The 23,090-nt window shown below is 37.2% G+C and overlaps 1 protein-coding gene across 2 annotated transcripts; it reads left to right on the forward strand.

Annotated features, from left to right (window-relative positions):
- The first annotated feature begins 8,914 nt into the window (after positions 1–8,914).
- Positions 8,915–22,680, forward strand: LOC108676709 (hydroxymethylglutaryl-CoA synthase 1-like). 2 transcript variants are annotated; one of them, XM_047881751.1, is made up of 10 exons: positions 8,915–8,950; positions 13,038–13,273; positions 13,539–13,653; positions 13,925–14,125; positions 16,504–16,629; positions 16,786–16,944; positions 17,386–17,545; positions 17,981–18,151; positions 18,974–19,260; positions 19,671–22,680. In XM_047881751.1, the coding sequence occupies exons 2-10, from the start codon at positions 13,046–13,048 to the stop codon at positions 20,012–20,014; spliced, it is 1,791 nt and encodes a 596-aa protein (XP_047737707.1). In that variant the 5' UTR covers positions 8,915–8,950; positions 13,038–13,045; the 3' UTR covers positions 20,015–22,680. The 2 variants fall into 2 exon arrangements, with proteins under 2 accessions (XP_047737707.1, XP_018020327.1); XM_018164838.2 differs by lacking the exon at positions 8,915–8,950 and adding an exon at positions 9,179–9,322.
- The last annotated feature ends 410 nt before the right edge of the window (positions 22,681–23,090 follow it).

Here is a 23,090-nt window from a genome sequence, read left to right on the forward strand (position 1 = left end):
TCAAAATCACCAGTTTAGCAAAACATATTCATCATCACATTATTATTATTATTATTCATCGTGCGACATTCATTTTCAAAATATAAATAAGCCTTTTTATAAGCATGAGATTATCCTGATATTATTTCTGCTACAGCAATTTTATACCGTTTACATGGTAATTTTGTGTGATTTACTCTCTTCAATCCCAATTAGGAACTATACAGGCCACCGTTCATACAGCAGTAGAAAGTTACGTAGGCTGTCTCAATTGACTTAACAACACCAGGCAGCCTTTCATTCACCTATGTTATGGCTCAAATGTTATAACACTCATTGAACAATATTTCTTTTAAGAACACATTCTCCCCAAAATACTCTTCAACACTTAACATACGTTCTACGTATATGCTACCATGTTCATGAATGATCGGTGTTCATGAATGATGAAATGTTCATGAATGATCGGTGGCTCATCAATGTCACTGACTTTCATCTCTTGTTATGTCCTCAAAATTCGTCCTCTCTAATAACCAACTCAATTACGGAGCTTTTCTGACCACTTTATTTCACTGGCAGGAAAATAATTAAGCCGTAAAAGCCCATTAATTACCACAACGATCTGTTATAACTCTCAAAAATTAAGCTGTAAATTCACAATCTGCTGAGGCAATCATTTCCTGCATCGTGATCCCAGAATTACCCTGCCTTTATATGGGAATAGTTTTACGAGGATTTTAATTGATTTGCAAGGCTGAAGTGAAATTATAATTATGTCGGCCTTTTTTTAATAGGGAAAAGCAAAATCATTTATCTCATATAATTGTCGTAGCCGCAACAGTCGTTAAAAATTTAGGTTTAACACATAAATGTGCATCTGAAATTTGTCTAAAAATTTAACATTTTTAACCTTAATACCGATTTTAATACATTGATATTTATTGTTTTGATTAAATTTAAGTTGTGAATCTCGATTGGTGGTGCAGAGCGTCCGCATGTGAACGCACGTTTTTTTTCTATACGGAACATCACTAATGTGTCACCTCAAATTTTCAATCAAATATGCAAGCGCTTGTTATTTAATAGTCTCGATAAGAAGCAGTAATGTTGTTTATCTTAAAATAACATCAAAAATTTGTAATCAATTGATTATACCAAAGGGAGCTTATGGTTTTCGAAACGAATATTTAAAGTAGGACTTTACAAGTTTGCGAGGACATACGACATCTAAATGTGTTACATGTACACTCTGAGTCTCATTTCCAAACTACTGAGGGCCAAAATTGAGCGCTTGAGTTATCAAAATAAAGTGCTGAGAGGACAACCTTAATAAATGACAAACACATTCCCGTATTTATCATTATCTTTCATTGTCATCCAATTTACCACCAAAGTACCTTCAATGCATCAATTTTGCAATGTTTGAACTTTTGCATCTACAAAGGCGACATCGGTAGGAAAAGCGACCTAGCTGCCCAAAAAACTCATGGCGTCTTCTCGACGCTGCAGAGGAACTTTTCTGAAATGTTCAGGTTCCTTTAATTCCTTTTCAAGACTTGGGCCGACAGGAGATTGTAGTAGTTCAAGTCCATCGCACCTCGAAAACTTCTTCCAAACTTGCAAATGTGGATTTGCTTGAAAGAATTTCCAGGCAAAACAAGAACTTTTTTTCTCTGAACTAACCTTAGATTGAAAATTTCAAGCATGCAATTTCTAATTTTTATTTATCATGAATTGAATCTTGACTATCCACTCATTCTTTTTTTATCAATCATTTCTTATTTATGAGAAGGAGAGTAATTCGAAAATTGCCATAGAATGAGACACCTCATAAATGCATAAATGACTAAATTATTATATTCATAACTCTTGACATCGCCAGGAGTGATGAATGATGTTCTATCCTGGTACTTTTTTGTTAATTTCTGGTGCCGATCGCCGTATGCCTATTTGAGTCACATGAATCACGTAAGTTTTTCATTCAAAACGCACGTGGGCTCATGGCCTTAAAATACTGCGTGTACCTTAAAATACGCCACTCACCAGGCACGCGTGATCACGGTTTCAACATGCATGGGCACGGGCACGCCACTCACCAGGCACGCGTGATCACGGTTTCAACATGCATAGGCACGGGCACGCCACTCACCAGGCACGCGTGCCCACGTCCTTTAGGCAAGTCTTCCTCGAGACGTTGCCAGCGGCAGCCCTCGAAGGGACTTACGGGAGCTCGGGCCTATAAGCTCATTTGCGCCTCGCCGCTCCTTGGGGCGTATAGTTTCAACATGCATAGGCACGGGCACGCCACTCACCAGGCCCGCGTGATCACGTCTTTTAGGCAAGGCTTCCTCGAGACGTTGCCAGCGGCAGCCCTCGAAGGGACTTACGGGAGCTCGGGCCTATAAGCTCATTTGCGCCTCGCCGCTCCTTGGGGCGTATGGCGCAGGACGACCCGCAGCAGATTACATGATGACGCACGGCAGGCGCCTCCTGCACGACTGGCTGCCGTGCATTTCGAGTGCATTTCCTGAATATCTTGAGGTTTTCGATGTTATTATTCGCTTATGCAGCCATGATATTTGTCCTATCTCTGCCGCAGAAAGTTACAAAGAAATCCTTCTTGTGTTCCGCAAACAATCAATCCTGCTTTTTTATAAATATATACGAAGTTTTGATACCCGCCAGAAACATGGGTATAAATGTTGTTGACATCGTTTAAAGTTTTACAAGCAGAACCAGAAACATGAATTCAATCTGGCATCGTAATTGCTTTAGACACCCAATAATTAAGCACACGTATGCTAATTAAGGTCGAGAATACAACAATATTGACTATCATCGAGCACCTGCTGCAGTCGCTACATCCTGTACATGCAGCGTAAAGCTTCGGTCATGAAACATGTCGGTCAAAGGAGAAACAGGAAGTGCGTGCGTGACACTTTCGCTGCGATGGATGGTTCCTCGTGTGAAAGGTTTCCTTGTGAAAGTTCCTTAAACCACAGCGAAAAGCTGCTCTCTACGAGCAGGTAGCGTGAGTTGAGCAGTTACTGGTGTCAGCTAGTCAGCTGAGCAGTGAGGCAAATAGCGCTTCTGGATACTTGTGGCTTATTAAATGGTGTTCATCTTTCCGTGTTTCAGTTCATGTTGTCGTAGAAATATTTGTTTATATAGTGTCGGTTTGTCAATTTTTAAGCTCAATGTAAAACAGCGCTATCTCTGAAAAATGGATCAGGGCGCTCATAAATAATTTTTTATCCAAAATGTTCGTATTCATTAAGAAAGAATTCGTTCTAATATGCTTGCTGCTGTGCATAAAGTGAAATAATCTATGCTTCACTTTTAAAACATTCTAAAATTTCTCTTAGATAGGTTTAATTTTCAGAAAGGATTATAAAATTTCGATTGAGACCAACACGGCACTTAGGGATATTCTTATTGCGCAAAACAAAAATTTTTAGCCATACGAATTTGCTATCTGTTGCGTGCACTGTGTGATCTACAGCCTCCACTGCGTGATCCACCGCCTCCACTGCGTGATTCACTGCCTCCACTGCGTGATCTACTGCCTCCACTGCGTGATCTACTGCACTTGTTCACTTTAGTTTAAATTGAAACATTTTTGTACAATATCANCAGCCTCCACTGCGTGATTCACTGCCTCCACTGCGTGATCCACGCATACACGGTGTCAATTATGTGTACTTGTTCACTTTAGTTTAAATTGAAACATTTTTGTACAATATCAACTTTGATGCCCCACATATCTGAAAAAACCTTGCTACAAGAAGCATATTGTTGTAAGACATGAAAAATCATATGACTGAGTCTCCGTGCAGGAAGTATTTCTCGAATGTGGTTCGCCAGATCCTTGATAAAAAATCAACTCTGTTTCTGGGAGCATATGCCTGCTAAATCCTTTTTATCCCACTGAGGAATTTCCCTTCTCACTCTTTGTGCAAATATATCTAGAGGCTAGAAACAAAATCAAGATCCATCTCAATTTTCTGTGTCTCCAGAAAATCCTTGGTACTGGAAGCAGGCATGGGCAGTAAATAAGTTTCCGGGGCTGCACGCAATTTTTTCTGTATCCATGAAATGAATTCTTTGTTCCCAACTTTGGGCTCGCAGAAAAATCCTCGGTGTCAGAGTCAGACATGGGCTCTGGCCGGGGAACCTTAACGGTAAAACTTTGCAGAAACTCTAACAAAAGACGAGAGCTTCCTCAACCAATCAAAGCTTTTCGGAGACACAGGCAACTTTGTCCCCAGGGTCTCAGATTGAACAAGTTATAAGTTTTCCTGAGTTCTTCCTTCTCAATTATCCTTTTATTTCCTTTTTATCAAATGCGTCAAAGTTATATCAAAGTTACATAGTTAGTTAAATGGTTGAGCCTGTGGCGTGGAATGTATTTATGTAAAATTTGGTAATCGGATTTTGTAAATGTTTAATTTTATTCGATTGTTTTAGGTTTCATGTATGTGCTATGTGTGCGTGCATATTCCATGTAGTATGTGCGCTAGGATAAGTTAGCTACTGACGTAGGTACATATCTATTATCCAGCAACTGATTATGACTTCTTCACATCTATTATAAAAACCTATATTCTTCCGTAAGATTTCAATTTTCTCATATGCAAAATTAATTAAGTAAAGAGTCGATTTCACCAAACTATTTATTGCTCAATTGTTTTTTGATGTATTGCGAATTGTTCATCCAATTTATTAGTTATAAAAGCTTTCAAACCAACTAACAACTCGGTCCAATTCTTTATTCAAGTCGCCGTTCAACGAGCATCACATGAAAGCGTCAAATGATATTAACAGTAAATAATATTTCAAGAGAAGCTCATGAAAGAAAACGTCGAGGTTTTGTAGGCCATCACTGACCACAAAGCTCCATTGTCACCTTTTGTATAGAGTGCAATTTTTGACAGCTAAAATTTGGCATACATACATTTTGGACTAATTGCATTATGTGCTAAATTTAATTGACCTCATATAAATACAGTGCGCACCTGCGCACTCTCAGAAGCGCTAGCTTTTCAAATACATGCTTGTAACTTTCATAATTTTTTACGATATTACAATTATACTTAGCACTCAAGATAACATTAAGCACACATACAAGATATGCAAAACTCCTCGCCAGTATATTTTAGTTCCCGAAATATCGCTACAATTCTTTTGTGTTCACACACAATGGGGTCTGGCTAATCGCTCACCGTCCCATAATAACTTCTTTAAGGCATAGTAACCAACAATTAAACGTACCAGATAGGTTGCCGTCAGTGTGCAGCAAACAAAAGAACGTTTACCAGGCATTGTGTATTCTCAGCACTGATATGGTGGCTGCAATTATACCTCCTGCATTGTATGCTTCATTAATAACTTAATGCTTCTGACCAATCTGGAAGTCATCTGATCATTTGTGGCAGTGGCTATGTGGTGTGGCACAAATCATGCCTTATGTAGCCGCAATTATTTTGATTGTATTATGTACCTGCATTATATGAGGATTCACTGTCTCCACCGCTCAGCTACGTTGCCAGTTTATAGGCACATTTATCGGCCACCATTGTTCTACATCGTCAGTTTACGGCCACATATATCAGTCGTGACAATAGCAGAGCACTTCAAGCAGCCTCATCTCCCGCATTCGATTATTTAGTAAAGCTCTCTGTTGACTTGACTTCTCGGAGACAAGTTCTCCACGATACGCTGGGTTAAAATGTGCTCCAACAAGCGGTGCATTTCGAGACTGACGCTAATTTCGCTTTAGTCAAAAAGGCGACCGTCGCCAACCTGAGCACGCTATAAAATTCCACAGACCATGTTTCCAAATGTGGTCCCGAGTCATAAAATTAGTTTCAAATGAATAACTTAGTATGTGTAGAGAATTCATGGTGGGAGAAAGTTCAGCAAAACAAAACTGACGAGAGTTAAGTTATTGATTGCTTCCTAGCTTATTCTTTACTAAACGTCCTTCCAGAGAGAGGAATTCAAATCAAAACGCGCATCTAAACTTTACGATTTTTATTTTTTCTATGTTATTTTTTTCTATAACAAATTTTTTGCCATAGACTTGAATACTAGAAAACGCATTTTAAGCATTTCAGAAAACTGAATTCAAACTTTCTGAACAGAATGACGCGCAAGCGATTTTATTAGTCTCTTAGACGCGCTCACATTGCCAGCTCAGCGAAAATGGTTCGCCGCGGGATTGTTCTATGATTAGCTTATTAGCACGCCATGCCTTAGCACATTACCTGGAGGTTTCGTAGCTAAATACTTGAAAGGCAATATTATATCAGATCAAACATCAGTTGGGCATTTTTATTAGCAACATAATTAGGATTCAATGTAGATTATTGTCGCTTTTACCTGCCTTATTTTCTTATTGTTGTCTTGCGAATCTAGTACATCTCGTGAGTGTCTAATGGGGTACTTGAGAAGAATTTAATAACACTGGATTGCGCTCGAAGAATCTTTCGTTTGCGGCACTCCTCGAGCACTCATGATTTAATTTTTTGGCAACATTTCGGTGCTGAGTGGCTGCAGAAGAAGATTTTGTATCCATCATATAACAGAAGAATGGAACATTAGATGTATGGATCAAGTTTCTAATTTTAGTTAAATAAAATACTTATATTTTAATGCAACCAAACTATAGTTTCGTCCACACCACAATTATTATGACTACAGTCGGTCAACAACATTCAGTCAAACGAAATATTCTAAATTTATAGATATATAGGTAGAAATGGTATTTTATGTATCAGTTATAATGATAAGTTTCGACCAAATTAAGCAAGCTCCTAGTGCAAGCTCCTACTCGAAGTTCTTTTCGGCATCGTTTCACAGCATAAAAATCAATGACGCGCGCGATTCCACGCGCGATTCCATCAATTCACACGCGCGATTCCATCAATGTAAGATTCTCAGAAGCCAATGTAAGAACAGTCACGATCAGACTTTTCGTTTTCCAATTCCTAATTTCGACTGTTACAAACTTTCGAGAAAAGTTGAGTGGAGAGCCTAAAGGCTGTTGATATTGATATTGATGGTAAAGGCTGGACTCACACCAACAAATAGCAGAGACTGTGAGATGCCTGAATAGCGAACAAAACCTGAAGGTATAACATGATCGACGTGAGCAATTAAACCAGCAGAATTTACAGTTCTTTTACTTATACGAGTGCGGGACGATTAAATGTGTGCGAGTTCTATAAAGAAGAATATGTACCCAAGAATTTAGAATAGCGTCTAAATGAAAGCAACCAAAATAAAGGTCAAGATTTTCATGACAAAATTAAAAATTTTGGTCGCGCGAGGATTGTTAAAGAGATTTGGACACTCGCATCTAAAAGATAACGAGTTTGGAAATTTTAAACTGGGTATGTGCAACTCAGTATTGAATTGTCAGAACAAGTATTGATACCTAGAGAAACAACTTCATCCGGTTCGACCCGCGGCGAGAGGCCGAAAGCTATGCGGCAGGCGAAGGCGGTCATGGATGGCTATGACCCGGACAGTGGCCAGACATTGGGGATGCAGATCTTAGCGCTCGCCATGTTGGACCTCGCCCCTACACCCTTAAAAAGAGGAAACATATCAGGGCCAAAAGGAAGAAATGTCGATTGGAATTTCCAATTACTCTCATTGGAATTAAAAGTATTTTTATTCAGTATTCATCGCATATTAAGTCTTCATCGACATTCGTTAACTCTAGCAAATTCGGATGCAGGAGCTCACTGTAAATTCGAATGAGGTTCAATTCAGCCCTTCGATCCGTTCATATGTACAAAGTCCTATCAAAAATAATCACCTATCTATTCCCTTTACGCGCCACTGTTTTCTGTACAGGCTAGCATCAACGAAGTTTTTAAATATTTGGCATGCGATATTATATTCATCAAGCACGCAAGCACGGATCGACGTAAGCATCTTTTCTTGCGATGCAGCATTTTTGTGGTAATACTGAGTTAAGCATTTAAGGGAACGTAAAGGCAGTGAAGCAGACCGCGGTAGGCGCAAAAAGAATAATAACGTTGATGGTAAACGTAATTATTCAATTTCAAAATTTCTTGTGCGTTCAGCAGAAACGCAAATCATGCGACTCTCACGCATTCATGCGATCAAAGAAGTAATAATATGTTTAAAAAATACATTTTAATGACAACACTTCTAAAGAATCCAGTGTCTCCAATGTTACATATGTACAATAAATTTCTAATTTTATTTTCGAATATTAAAAAATTTATTTTCCATTTTTTTAATAAATAAAATTTTTTCGAAATTATTCATTCTGTCAATTGATTCATGCATTGCCTCTGACTTCACACAAGTATGCAAAATTTCAGATAAATTGGACAGGTAAAAGTGTGTGGAATATAAATTATAAGATTTGTAGCGGACAAAATTATTTTTTTTTTCAATTTTTTAATATTGGAAAAAAATTGTACTTATTAAAATTATTCATTTTGTTAATTGATTCATGCATTATCTCCAACTTTTCGCAAGTGTGCAAAATGTAAGATCGATAGGATAAGTAGAAGTGTGTTAAATTTCGATAATGAGATTTGTGGCAGACAAACAAACAACAAGAAGTGAAGGTAAAGAGAAGTGTTGTAAAAATTGCACTAATTAATATTAGAATCTAATTATAACATTCGCTACCCGTTCTCAGCACGTCTGCAGGCCTATCAGTTACGTAAAATCTCTTCAAAAAACTCTAGTAAATTTATCGGTAGCGTTATAATGCTGTTAATAGAATATTTTTACCTCAACCGAAATGGTTGCTTACAAGAAACACAATTCAGAAGAGCTGATTTCGACGAAAATTATAGAAGTAAATATCGGATATTACTTCAGCTTTTTCATGGTTGAACTAGTAACTTGTTCAACCATGAGTTTTTTACTCTCTCATATACGGACTTTTTTACCTTGGACCTGACAACAACATTTTGGAAAGGTAAAAGAAAAATTATTTATGTACTAACTTATCACATCCATAAATGGAACATCCAGCCTCACATAGAGATTTAAAACGTAAACTCTTGTAACGTTGACATTTCAAATAAATCTTCGTCTACCTTTGTAAATTTTCGGCATTATTAGAAAAAAAATTCTTACATCACGCCGGCTGACCTTGCAGATGGCTGAGCCCGGCTTCGTTGATTATTTGATCGGGAGACGTCGGTTAGGTGTCATCACGTGCGGCTGGGGTGGTGTCAGTAACTGCTGTGGAGGGCTAAGGAGCTCTCAAATTCCTTTCGACTTAGAAAAAACGCATATTTATCGATTAATCAGACCTTCACAATTAAATTCAAACAAATACGATCACGTGAATTCATTAAAAAATATAACATTTGTGACTGAATAAATAATAATGAATTTTAATGATGATGAACTTGGAATATGAACGAAATTCAAATTTGCAACTTGAAAGTTGAATACCAATACCTCATTGTTTTTTACTGTCTTCCTATAGTTTTGTACTGTCTTGCTTATGGTTTTGTACTGTCAAGTGTCTATCAAGTATCAAGTCAGACTGTCAGACTGTAGTGAGTGTAGTCCAGTAATGATTAATGTTACCTACTCCTAGAGGCTAGTCCTAGTCTTAGGCGCCCACAGGCGACAGGCCCAGTAGTCAGTACTAGACAGTAGGCTACCGCTACACTGCCTAGCTTATACACACTACTGACTACACTGTAGGTACTCGTACTTAGTCTTACTGCTAGATAGTAGGTCGCATTTATTGATTAAGGAAGTTACTGGTCGTGGGGCTCTTAGCCTCCTATACTAGGTAATAAGTATACAGGCTATAGGCTATACTGAGTAAGTATAGTATAAGTTCCGTCCTATCACTATCAGGCTATCACTTTTCACTGACTTATGCTGCATATTGTAATTATCAATCTCAGGCACTCAAATTAGCAGATCCTTGCTAAAATGATATGATTCATATGAAAAAGTTATTTTTTTTACTATTTTGCATTTTTAAAATGTTTTGGAATTGATAATATGCCCTTTATTACTCTTATCATCGTATGTCTTGCTTATTTTTCAGAAAAGTATCATCATACCTAACCAGATTAGGCTATGCAGTCTAATTTTCTACAATCCAATCTGGATTCTGGAATAAATATGAAATACTTATTTCTTAGGTGATTTTAGGAAATAGCTGGCATTTGGCAAAAACATGTCAATTTTATTTTTTATCAAAATAATTTATAAATAGTAAAGAAAATTCAAAGGGAATCTTTTCCTTAATGGCTTTATGAGCCACTACTAACATTAAGGGAGAGTTTCCCTTACACTTTCCTTTACCATCATCATCATGAGTTTATCATCATTAATTTTGATATGTGTTTCTTTTTCATAATCTAGATTGGAATCTTCCCATCCCACTTATGATTATGATTTTATGAATAAAATATCACAACTCCAAAGTTACCTATTTTTTAAACACTCAGAATCTCTTGGCTTGATTATACAATTTTATTAATAGTTTGATACCAGATAATTCACCTGGGGGGGGGGGAATCTTCCAGTATCAAAAATAATTGGAAACTAGTTGCAGCACGAAAGTTGAATGGCTGACATTTTCCAGGCCAGGTTTCATTTATGGGTGGCTTCTGCCTAATTTTCCACCTTTGTTCACATCCATGGCCCATGGGTTTAGGGCAGCATGGAATAAATCCTCCTTTTAAACCTAACTAAAACTTTCAAACCATTTGAAGCCACAAGTTTCCTATTAGATGAATGAGTGAATTATATACCATCTAATGGGGTAATATGGGACTGGTGGGGTAAATCAAGACAGTCCTCCATCATTTCATAGCAATGTTGTTAGTGTTGTCGCAGCTAAACTAATTGAAACATTTCAAAACTACAAATAATGGCATAAAGTTTAAAATTTTTCCTATCTATGTAGTTTAAAGCAAGTTAAGAAACCATTCATTTACTACCTCTAAAAAATCCCTAAAATAAGTGTGAACTTGTGAAGAGTGAGATTTTGGAAAAGTACTGTACCTCTGCTAAGGCCTGTAGCGAAAAAATGCACCATATTAAAAAAATTTTGTAGAAATAAATCATACTTTAGGTTAATTACTTTTCATTCTATGTTGCCCAGTGCACAATTCTATCTATGACATTCTATGCACAATTTTGTGATGGCCCATGATGCATTAGCTTTTCGTGAGGCGAAATTTTTCTACTGGGAGAGGTAGGATATTTAATTGAAATTCTTTGTCAGAAACCAATTTTTAGTGCATTTTCTCATTTATGAAAAAAAATGCACTATTGTGCTCGCCATGTCCGTCTGTCTGTCTGTCTATCCGTCCGTGACTTCACGTTTTTGTCAACGAGAACGTGCGCTCTATCACTCACTGCAGTGAGTACTGAGTTATATATTTTTTTTTTAATCAGAGCCTTTGCTAACCAAGGTTCTGTCATAAAGGCATTTTTAGGGGAGTCCTATATTACCCCCAGCCCCAGGTTGGTGTCCCTAAATACCCCAGCTTGCGGAAATGGTCACCATATTCCTTTGGGTTGAGGTACCCAAATTCCGTCAATGAAGTTTTGAAGCCAACACCTGTCTGCAATTTGTTTTAGCAAAATTTTATAATATGGCAAAAAAAAATTTTACTACAGACCTTAACAGAAGTAACTTTTCAAGATATTACTTTTTAACTTTTTTCAGGGATTTTTTAGATCTAGTAAATCTTTAATTTCTTAACATCCTTTATGCTGCATAGAAAAATTTTTGAAATTTATGCTACTAGTTTTAGGTTTGCAATATTTTGATTAGTTTTGCTGTTATAACATTTTTACGCCATGGTTGAAGCCTGTCCCTTATTATCCTGTTTGACAGTACCGGTACCATGTGCACTTGTTCAAACATTACTCTCCCTGAGTGCTGTTCTAATTTGTAGGTATAAATAACCATAATGATGGTTCACAGGCATGTGCATATGCATAACTTGTTTAAAATACTGTTCATAGTAAATGTAATGATGCAATTTTAGTCTAATGTCCTGCAGCATCTATGATGAAGACCAGTCTTTCAATAGGAAAAAAAACCTGGAATTCTGCTGGTGAAGTTGAGAGGAGGGGAGTTCACCCTTGCAACATTCAAGAGACGACTGGACAAGTGGTTGAGAAAGATCCCGGACTGTCCAGTAATGGGAAACTACCATCAGCAAGCGACAAGCAACAGCATCTTGCATCAGCATGCCCAAATGAGGGCTAATAGACGGAACACGTCCAACGTTACATCCGACGACGACTCGGAGACAAAGGACGACAAAGGCGGCGCATCAGCGTGACCGTGGACTGTGACGTCCTAAACTCGTCATAAGGTCATAAGTTGAATAGAAGAGGAAACTGAGGAAAAATTAAATGTACACAGCATAGAAATGCTCATCACAGAAACTTTATTTCTGATGTGGCTCCTCATTTTCTTTAATCCTAATTTATACATTTGCTTCTTTAAAATGTTGATGCAGTTCAAAATCCTGGAATAAGAATGCATTCAATGAATTGAAACTAACTTTTTGCTCCAAATAGTTGATTGATGTATTATATTCTTGCATGTTATCTGCAACTAAGAAATATTTACCTATGTATGGATCTCATTGTATGTTGTTTGTAGATTTGTACACACATTCTGATGCTTCTATGCTTTCCTTGCTGACTCAGGGAGTCAGGGTTGGCTTGTCTTTGTCTTCGCCAGTCTTTGTCTCAGAACTGAATGGAAGACATGTCCTTAGAAGGCATATTTTGAGAAACATAAAATTATGTTTCTCAAAATATGCCTTCTTTTTTTCAAATTTGAAAAAATTCTCAAGGTTGGGTAAAATGTTGTCAAATAAAATATGGTAATTATTTTTTCCAGCTAGAATGGTATTTTTAGTGATTAATATTTTGCTCCTGAACAGTTTCTCATTTCACATTTATGTACATATATTATACTTAAAGGTATAGGTACCTATCCTTGATTTTGGTTTTTAAAATTGTTTAACAATAATTCTGCATTTATTGCTTTTCCAATTCAGTTTGCATCATGTTCAAAAAGCATTGTGTCAGTGCATGGGAGGGTAACTCAGAGACTGTCAAGTCTAATGGCTGCAATATTGATTCTTTTGATGGAGCGGAGGAAGATTGGAGAAAGAATAGCAGTTTGCCACTGAGGACCTGGCCTCAAGATGTTGGCATTATTGCTATGGAAGTTTACTTCCCAGCACAATTTGTTGACCAAGCTGAATTAGAAGACTTTGATGGTGTGTCAAAGGTAAAGGATGTTATCTTCTTATAGCCGTGTCATTCTAATTTAAATATGGTTACTTGTTCTTGTTTGTTTCAATGTTGTACTATTGTACTAAACAGTTTTATCTATAACCAGGTAGAAGCAATGTAAAAGAAAGTAATAAAAATCTATTATGGTCTATTGAAATTATGATGAATTATTGCTATTAATGTTATTGTTATTTGATTGCTTTTCATTATTATTTGACTAATATCACTTTACAATTGTTTAATTTGTCAGTTGTTTGCAGGGCAAATACACCATTGGGCTTGGTCAAACTCGCATGGGCTTCTGCAGTGATTGTGAAGACATCAACTCTTTATGCCTCACAGCCCTTACCCAATTGATGGAAAAAACTGGTATTGGTAAGTTACAGATATTTTTACTAATGATCTATTTACATGTGGATATTCTATGTTGAGAATTACCTTCAGACTCTTGACCAGAAGTAAAATTCTGTAAAATTTTAATGTTATTTTAATCATTTTGAGTATAAATTCCAGGCTATGTGTAATGTTTTCTTGTATAAATCAAATAATTGTGTAAAAAATCTGCCTATGCTTTTTGCTTTCATGCATCATCCAAAAATAGGAATGAAATTCTAGAGCTAAATGTAACAAAGATTTTTTATTCCAGATTACACAAGTATTGGAAGGCTTGAAGTGGGCACTGAAACTTTAGTTGATAAAAGCAAGAGTGTGAAGTCATTTCTGATGACTGCGTTTGCAGCGTCGGGCAACTCTGATGTTGAGGGTGTTGACTCAACCAATGCCTGCTATGGAGGCACCGCTGCACTATTTAATGCTGTTAATTGGGTGGAAAGTTCTGCCTGGGATGGTAAGGAACTATTACAATCAATTAATTATACTGTTTCTCCATCTGATACTTTGAATTGGGTATGAGTTCTGCATGGGGTGGTGAGAAGTTGCTGTTCCTCTTTATGATGCTGCCGAGTGGGTGGAGAGGTGGGATCTTGAGACCTGACCATTTAATTCATTCTCTAATGCTTTTCTTTAATTGTGGAATTTGGTTCGTTATTGTAAGGAATGCATATATATCCACTTCTACAGTTCCTAGCCTATGCTCTCGTTCAAGTCTTCTAATTCTCTGCACCAAATTTTCATACCGGTAGTTCAGTAACTGTTCAGGTTCATAATATAAAATTAAAGATTGCATTTATAGTGCATATATATAGGAAATATGATTTATGTCAGTGGTTCCCAAAGTGGGCGATATCGCCCCCCTAGGGGGCGGTGGAAAGATTTTGGGGGAAGGCGTTTGGGGGGCGATAGGGGGGCGGTAGTTCGAAGTCAGAAGTTCGAACGTTTGTTTGACGATTTGTACGCAACACGTGCAGCACATCATGACACCCAGCGATGGTTTTTTTCACCCAGATCAGCTTTTTTAACCTCTCCTGGGTTTACGTCTCGGACAAATTAACGGCCGGATTCACGGCCAATTTCCAATTCAATGTTCAAGTAATATCTCTCAGACTCTATATCTAATATAGAGTCTCTATATCTCTATCTATCTCTATATCTCTATATCTATCTCTTAACACGATGAAACTTGGTACACGTATTCATTAGGACCTAACGTAATGTTAAGCTCGTGAATTTTTTTATTTTGCCTTCATTTGTTTTTGCCATAGTTATGGCAATACTGGCCGAAATTCACATTACCGGGTAATAAAAAAAAATTTCAAACTATTGAGCAGATTCGAACGAAATTTTGAATTTACAGTCCTAACTACCGAACGTTAATGAAATGGAAAGGCTCATGAAAATTTATTCGATTGTGCCTTTGTTCTCGAGTTTTTTTCCATTTCACTTCCATTCGTGATTTAAACAGCAATACGTGCCTTAATTCGCAGTAATCAAGAAATTCCTTCCAAAACTACTGAATGGATTTGAACGAAACTTAGTACTTAAATACCTAACCTCAGCAACGGTGATGTTTAGCTCGCTACAATTTTTTCGTTTTGCTTTCGTTTGTGAGTTATACGGCTATACGTATACGGATACACGTAAACGGCTCTTGGTTAAACCGGCCGGTAGAAAAGCCGGTCGTTCCTCCTATATCTGTATAACTCGCAAACGAAAGCAAAATATAAAAATTGTCGCGAGCTAAACATCACCGTTGAGAGGTTAGGTATTTATATACAAAGTTTCGTTGAAATCTTTTCATTAGTTTATAAGAAATTTCTTAATCGCCGCGAATTTAAGCGACAAGTTATCCGGCGATACGGGCTGAATATAAGGAAACGTGAAATCAAGAATGACTGTGAAATGAAAAAAAAAACTCTCAAACGAAGGTAAAATCGAAAATTTTTAAAAGCAAAAAAAAAATTATCGCTTGGTATTTAGGAATGCATATTCAAAATTTCGTTTTCACGAGCTAAAAATCAACGTTAGCTTCTGATGAATATATGTTCCAAGTTTCCTTGAGCTGCATTCATTAGTTTGGGAGATATTACTTGATAATTGAATTTGGAGATTGGTCGTGCGACTGGCCACGAGTCCGGCCGTGAATTTGCCGAGACGTCCTAGGTTTCTAGTGCTGAAACAGTTAAAACAGCTTAAAAACATATTGGTTCACTAAATGGGGTTCTATTTGTGAAATACACATATGTGTTTAACATTTATCTATTAAAATTGCAGCTTAATGAATTTCAAGAAAGTAGCATATGTTTTTATATGTGTCTGTGGGGGCGCTAGAAGTTCACTAGGGAGCCAAAATGGGCGCCAGCCTGAAAAAGTTTGGGAACCACTGATTTATGTTTTATGCTCCCTATCAATAACCTGCAAGATGGATTTTTATGAGGACGAGAGATATTTGATCAATCATGTGATTAACTGTGCTACTGGGTCAATATTCTAAACTCGCATATATATACCTATAATTAATATAACGTGTGCAACAAATCTTTTCTCATTTTGAATCTAAATAAGGCAGTGATGATGATGATATCAACAAGAAACAAGTTGCAATTGGCCTGATTGACACAAGCAATGAGAAAATTTAAGTAATATCATTAGGTACGTATTCAAGATAAGATAATATTTTAAGTAAACCAGTTTCATCACCAGTAGTCTTTTTTTCTTGTTGTTAATCAAAATATTTGCAGACTAATTTCCTGCAATTGTTTTGTCTTATGAATAAAAGTTGTACATGAGTTTACTTGAGTTAAGATCCTGTTGATGACGTTACTTCAGGCCGGTATGCAGTGGTGGTGGCAGGAGACATCGCCGTGTACGCCAGCGGTGCGGCCAGACCCACAAGCGGTGCCGGTGCCATCGCCATGTTAGTTGGACCCAATGCCCCACTGGTCCTCGATCGCGGTCAGACGTTCTACATATATTGTTAAAACATTTGTTTTCCGCACTTTTCAATACATATTAAGTTTATCCAAGTTGAAAACAATACTGAAATAATAAAATTTATGGAGGACCAATTTTTATAATAATTTTTTGTGAACTTTGGCATCTTTACCATAGGAGTACGCAGCAGTCACATGAATCACAGCTATGACTTCTACAAACCTGTGATGAGCTCAGAGTATCCTATTGTTGATGGCAAACTTTCCATCCGATGCTACTTTGCTGCCCTTGACTCATGTTACAAGACCTACCTCTCCAAAGCTCGCAAACATCTCGGTGAGTCATGTTTCCATTTATTGTAGTCCATGTCATTCAGAGCAGTTCACTGCCATGGCAGGCGTGATCAGGGTTGGCAATGATTAAATCAAAATGATTAAATCATGTGATTAAATCACTTGATTTTTTTATAAAAAAATCATGATATTTTTTATNTTTATTTTTTTGATTTAAAAAAAAATCAAAAAAATCGCCAACCCTGGGCTTGATTCGTCCACTCCTGGTTGCATTTTTCTCTGAAATGATTCAGCTATTCCAAGCACGGTCAGAATGAATATAAAAACCATCAGTAGGTACTTTCGAAGCTCTATCGAAGCTTGATGCAACTCGGATCCATCATCTTTGATTTGTTCTGCAGGCAATAAAGTTATTCTAGTGTCAAATTAAGGTGTTTCTTGCAATCCTATTGTCCACTTCTCAAGTCCAGTCCTTTATTTACAGACGAAGAAGTGAAGAGCTTGGCTGACTTCAAGGCTGTTCTCTTCCACACTCCGTACTGCAAACTAGTCCAGAAGTCGTTTGCTCGTCTTGCATATAATGACTTCCGCTGCCTATCTCCTGAAGCTGCAGCAGCTCTTCATCCTTCACTTACTGCTTTCAGGTTAGTTATATTGGTGAATTTTCTTGACTCTTTTCCAGTATATATGTCTTCTTGTTTATTTTTACGTATAGTTTTGCAATTGTAACTCAAATGAAATCTCAGACTGTGCTTTTTTCAAGATCCTAAATTTTAATTCTAAATTAAATATTATTTGTGGTGCCGTTTATATTTGTAGTGCAGTTTATTTTATATCTTCTATGCACGATTTTCTTATTTCTTGTGTTGTTCTCAAACCAATTATAGACGAATCAGTTCGTCAGAAATATTCTTTCTACCTGGGCAAGAATTGAAAGCATCTTGTATTGTGCTTGATTACAAAATAATTTCGAGTAAAATACTTATTGATCGTTACTTTGTAGTATAAGAAATCTTTCTTACTTGATGTTAAATTCATTAGAGAAAAGTAAAGGTACTCATAAGAAATTGCTATTGCAGAGATTTGCCACTTGAAGATACTTACTTCAACCGTGATATTGAGCAAGCATTCATGGCATCAAGCGAAGAAGCTTTCCTGACGCAGACCAAACCATCGCTGCTGCTGGCAACTGAAGTGGGCAACATGTACACGCCGTCGCTCTATGGCGCATTGGCTTCCTTCCTTGCCGGGTAACACAGCTGGCATTTCCGAGTGCACCTCACAAATTCTTCTTTGAATAAGTTCTCTCTTGTAGCTTTGTTGATATGAATCAATTGGCCCGTATGTATAGATTCTCAATTTTATTCAAATTTTGTATCCATAAAGCGAATCATTTGATTTTTTACAAAATTTGCTTCATAATAGCTGCTGAAAATCACCAGCTTCTATGTCATGATCAGTTTATAGCTGTTGATCAAGTTACTATACTTTAATGTGGGAATATGAATGCATTTGTTTTTTCTTTTTCATTGCCTCAGTATCAACTTCTAATAATCATTTCTGTTATTTAAATATCATTCTCTTGTAATGCATAGAAGTAGAAATTCAGGAAAGTATGCCTTTTCCTGAATTAGTATGCAATACTTGTTTTCCTGAATTGGTATGCAATAGGTACTACTAATTTCCATGATTAAGCATGCTATACTAATTTCCCTGAATTAGTATGCAATACTAATAATTTCCATGAATTTGCATGCTATACTAATTTCCCTGAATTAGTATGCAATACTAATAATTTCCATGAATTTGCATGCAATACCTACTAATTTTCCTGAATCAGCATCCAATACTAATTTTCCTGAATTAGCATCCAATACTAATTTTCCTGAATTAGTATGCAATACTAATAATTTCCATGAATTAGCATGCAATACTAATTTCCCTGAATTAGTATGCAATACTAATAATTTCCATGAATTAGCGTGCAATACTAATTTTCCTAAATTAATATGCAATACTAATTTCCTTGAATGTGCATAGACCAACAGATTGAATTTCCTTATGGTCGTCAGGTACTCGGCCGACCCTGACTCGCTGGTAGGCAGTCGGCTGTGCCTGTTCTCGTACGGCTCAGGCTTGGCCTCGACCATGTACAGCATCGTCATAAAATCTGGCTTAGCTCAGCAACGTCTGGGGGCTGATGTCAGATTACCTTCTAGCAATGGACAGGCAGGTTGGAGTCTGTCACAGTTGGTGTCTTCGCTGTCTGACCTGCAACAGAGACTTGCGTCGAGACAGAAAGTGCCGCCGCAAATCTACAGTGACATCATGAAGCTCAGAGAGTCCACGCATCATTTGGGTAAATAAATTCATTATCTTTCTCGTTGCTCTGTTTCATTATTTCGTTTCCATTATTCTCAATGCCTTTCAACTTATATTTTGTCCATATTCAAATCAGAAATATGGCTCAATCATACTTTGGGATGCGAGTTTAAAGGTTATTCGCAACTCCCTGAAGCATCGGAGAGCAGAACGTTCTGACGCATCTCGCCCAGCTTAATCTTTTCTGACACAATTTCATTTATCACTAACTTTTTGCAAAAGACAGATTAATTTGTTTCATTGTTGAAGGAGAAAATGTTATTCTTAGGTTAGAGTTAATTACATGGACAAACATTATAGGTCCTAACGGTATAGTATTGCGGAATTACTCACATTATTTGGCAACCTTACATTTTTGGATAATTAATTCCCTGTATTTTGTGTCAGCTCCATACAAGCCCGTGGGTTGCACCAGCTCTCTGCTGCCCGGCACGTGGTACCTGACGTACATCGACGACCTGCATCGCCGTCAGTATGAACGCGTCCCCCGCAGCGCCTCCTCCTCGGCAGGCGCTGGCGCCACTGCCACTCGAGCTGCCGCCGATATCACCGGCGCTGAAACGGCTGCAAAAATTCCCAAATGCATCGAGACGAATGTTTTTGGTGTAACTCAAGCGTTAACAACAGAAATTTCAGAGGCTAATGCCACCGCTAAAGTTGCCAGTGAGGCTCCAATTTCTGCTTTGACACAAGCGTCGGCAGCTGTTGTCGCGGCAGCGGTCCGGACGTGATCTCGTTCTGATCGGCGCATTGAATTATCAATTTTTAAATTTTCCTTGATTGCCCCGAAACAGAGAACAGAAGGCAGCTTTCAATATGTTGTTTTTGCACCGTCGCAAGATATGGTCCATGAGTTTTAACTGCGCGCGTTCAACTTTGGCTATGCCCGCTTCTCAGCTATGCATCGCTATTAGTGTATATTTTCATTCAATCGGCAGAATTGTACGTTTTCGTGTACATAAGAGATAAAAATATCAGAAATAAGTGCTTGAATCTGACTTGGTCGATCTTTTTGTTATATTTTAGTGTACTAGAATAATTTGCATGCTAGCTTACTATTGCACGTCGTCATTGTTAAATAGCAGCAAAATCAAAGTTTTTTTCTGGTCTACACTTCATGAAGCTTTTGTTTCATCTTGTTGCTCTAGTCGAGTATTTTCGCTTAGCTATATTCTGTGATACTTTGAAGCTGTACTCTTCTGACGAGGCTACGTAGATCTTTACCGTTCATCTTCAGGCATTGCTGGTCGAACTCCTCCTGAGTCCTGACTTACATACTGCGGCCTTTCCAGCGATTACTTTTATTAGCGGCAGTTCGTTATCACTAGTCTTCTTTCAAGTATGAAAACAAAAATTGTCTATTTGAGTATGACTGAAAATAGTGTTCGTTTGAGTATCTAATACGATTGCTAGTATTTTTGTTTGAGTTTGATCGGCGATGTGTTCAATTAATTGAATGTCTTTTCAATTACAGAATCACAACTTTGTCACTCAATGAAAATTTTAAGTTTGTTCAGTTGCTTCGAACACAATTCAGTTTAAAGCAATGATTCTGAAAGGTCGAATCAAAGCTTCAACAATTATTGTTTTGTGAGTTAGAAGTATTCTTGTTAGTTAAAGATCGTGATTATATTTTTGATGTTTACTGCATCTTCACCAAAGTCATTTGCAGGAAGTTGCCGTGGGCGGAAATCGATCTGAAACCGTCGTCGGCTCGTACTGTGCAGCCTAGACGACGTTGTTCTCTATTCATTCTATTACATATCTGCGTATCAAGCAATATATTCTCTTTCCAGTTTTATAGAATTAATGAGTATGAGATTTATTGGATTTCACCGCTGATAGAGATTTTGATGTGGACCAATTTTCCTAATAGCTTTTATTTGAGTTTGTAGAGTAAAAGTGTAGCCTCTCAACACCTGAACTTTCCATTGTTTTTAACACTAAATGGAAGGCACATTATTGAAGGCATTCATTATATTGAAGGCATTGATGAAGAAATTGAGACGCTGATTCGTGAGGCCTCCATTCCTGAGATGTGTACTAATTTACTTAACTTTTTTTTCAAACATGCAAATACCTTCATTGTGTATTAAACATCTAAATTCTGTCAAGATGTTCCCGACATGAGGATTAGGGAGCATAACTTGTGACTTCGAGTAATTTTTATCAAGCTGTCCTGGATTTGGGAAGAAGTTATATCAATTTGAGTATTTTTTAAATTCTTTTCATTTGACATAATCTTGTGCTTAGCTACTTATGTTTAGGCATTGAATTTGAAAGTTTTTGGTTATAAATTCAACAATTATCTACTCTATATTATTTTCTGATATTCTCGTTTTTAGTTGGGACAGTTTAGTTGAATTAAAAGTATCTGATGATATAAAAGCAAATTTGAAAAAGGTTTCATCAATTGAAGCTCCTTGTAGTGCGCGTATGAACTCGACTCAGGGCCAACTATCCCCAAAATCGTCAAAATAATGCACAGATATTGAAAAATTACACGCACATGCTTCTATAACTGGGTGCTGAGTTTCCTGTTCAAACTCCCTACACTAATGGTATTACTAGTTCTCAGAGCGAACGTAGTCGATTAGATGTCAGAATAATCAACGTGAGCCGACTATTTTATCTACTATTCCGTTTTTTATAGGCATATTACACTAAGTTTTCACAAGCAGCACTTGTAAATAGTAATACCATGACTGTTTTCGTTGTATACCATCAACGAGCCAAGATGGTTTTGAAGTATTAAAAAATAACACTTCAGACCGTACTTATCTGCTGATGAACTATTTAGTCGTAGTCCATTTCCTGCGTGTGAACGCAAGTGTGTCTACATACTGTGTAGCGCGGTGCTCACTAAACTTGAATACTCAAGGCACCCTGGCGGTGTGCGATGTCCTGATTTTGAATCTGAGGCTGAATCTTTTTCCTTTATTCCTACTTTTATATCTCTCAAAAGTTACAAATTTGTTATTCGTATATTGGTGATTCTGGATCCGCAGAATTTTCTCCGTTTTCTCCCTGAACGCCGTTTTCAACGTTATGGAATGCACTTAGGTTAATTGTATTTTTAAAGCCTGCGAATATTTCTTTTCCTTGAGGCGATCTATACTCAAGGAAAAACTGCGGTTAATCAATAGTCAAATAGTCCTTCATAATCGTTATTTTCGTCTGAAAATTTCAAAATTGCATTTGTTTATCAAATTTTATTCATGTAGTTCATGTTATGGACTGACAAGTTATTCATGTGACGATTGGAAAGTTGTATTTGTTCTTCAAATATTATTTAGGTTGTTCATGTGATAAACTCCTTGGCGGAGTTCTAAAGTGAGAAGGGGCCAGTATATCTGCATTTCTGTCAAGTTTTTGTTAATAAACGTGCGTTCAGCAATGTTTCTCGCTTCTCCCCCTCCCCCCCTTTCTGAAGGATGACGAGGTTATAGCAAATTGTAAAATTAAAAACTAAGACACTATTAAAGGCAATGAGCGAATTTTACCTCCGCTGCATGCGGGATAACGCGAGAAATATCTATTTTCACTGTTTTTGAAGGATGGGAATAAATCTTTAAATTGCAAAGATCGTTCAGACTGAGCAGAATGATGTCATTAAGTTGACGTGAGTGAAGTTGACGTGAGTGTTGCCGTAGAAACTCGGGAGCTATGCCGCAAAGATCTCCATTGAGAGTATATATCCATTATTGATAGTCTATGACGGCGATTGATCAGCTTTGTCTCATCGTAGTTACTGTGTCCTTGCATGACTTGATCCACATTACCGTGGTTAATCGGTTTACAAGGCGA

Source organism: Hyalella azteca, unplaced genomic scaffold (genome assembly GCF_000764305.2).
Source record: "Hyalella azteca isolate HAZT.00-mixed unplaced genomic scaffold, Hazt_2.0.2 contig8774, whole genome shotgun sequence".
Taxonomy (NCBI): domain Eukaryota; kingdom Metazoa; phylum Arthropoda; class Malacostraca; order Amphipoda; family Hyalellidae; genus Hyalella; species Hyalella azteca.

What these genes read in the sequence shown, in the direction of transcription:
- LOC108676709 (XM_047881751.1), top strand. Translation starts at nt 13,046, where the DNA reads ATGTTCAAAAAGCATTGTGTCAGTGCATGGGAGGGTAACTCAGAGACT. An exon ending in ACTTTGATGGTGTGTCAAAG is followed by an intron (nt 13,274 to 13,538) that starts GTAAAGGATGTT and finishes AGTTGTTTGCAG; the next exon opens with GGCAAATACACCATTGGGCT. An exon ending in AGAGTCCACGCATCATTTGG is followed by an intron (nt 19,261 to 19,670) that starts GTAAATAAATTC and finishes ATTTTGTGTCAG; the next exon opens with CTCCATACAAGCCCGTGGGT.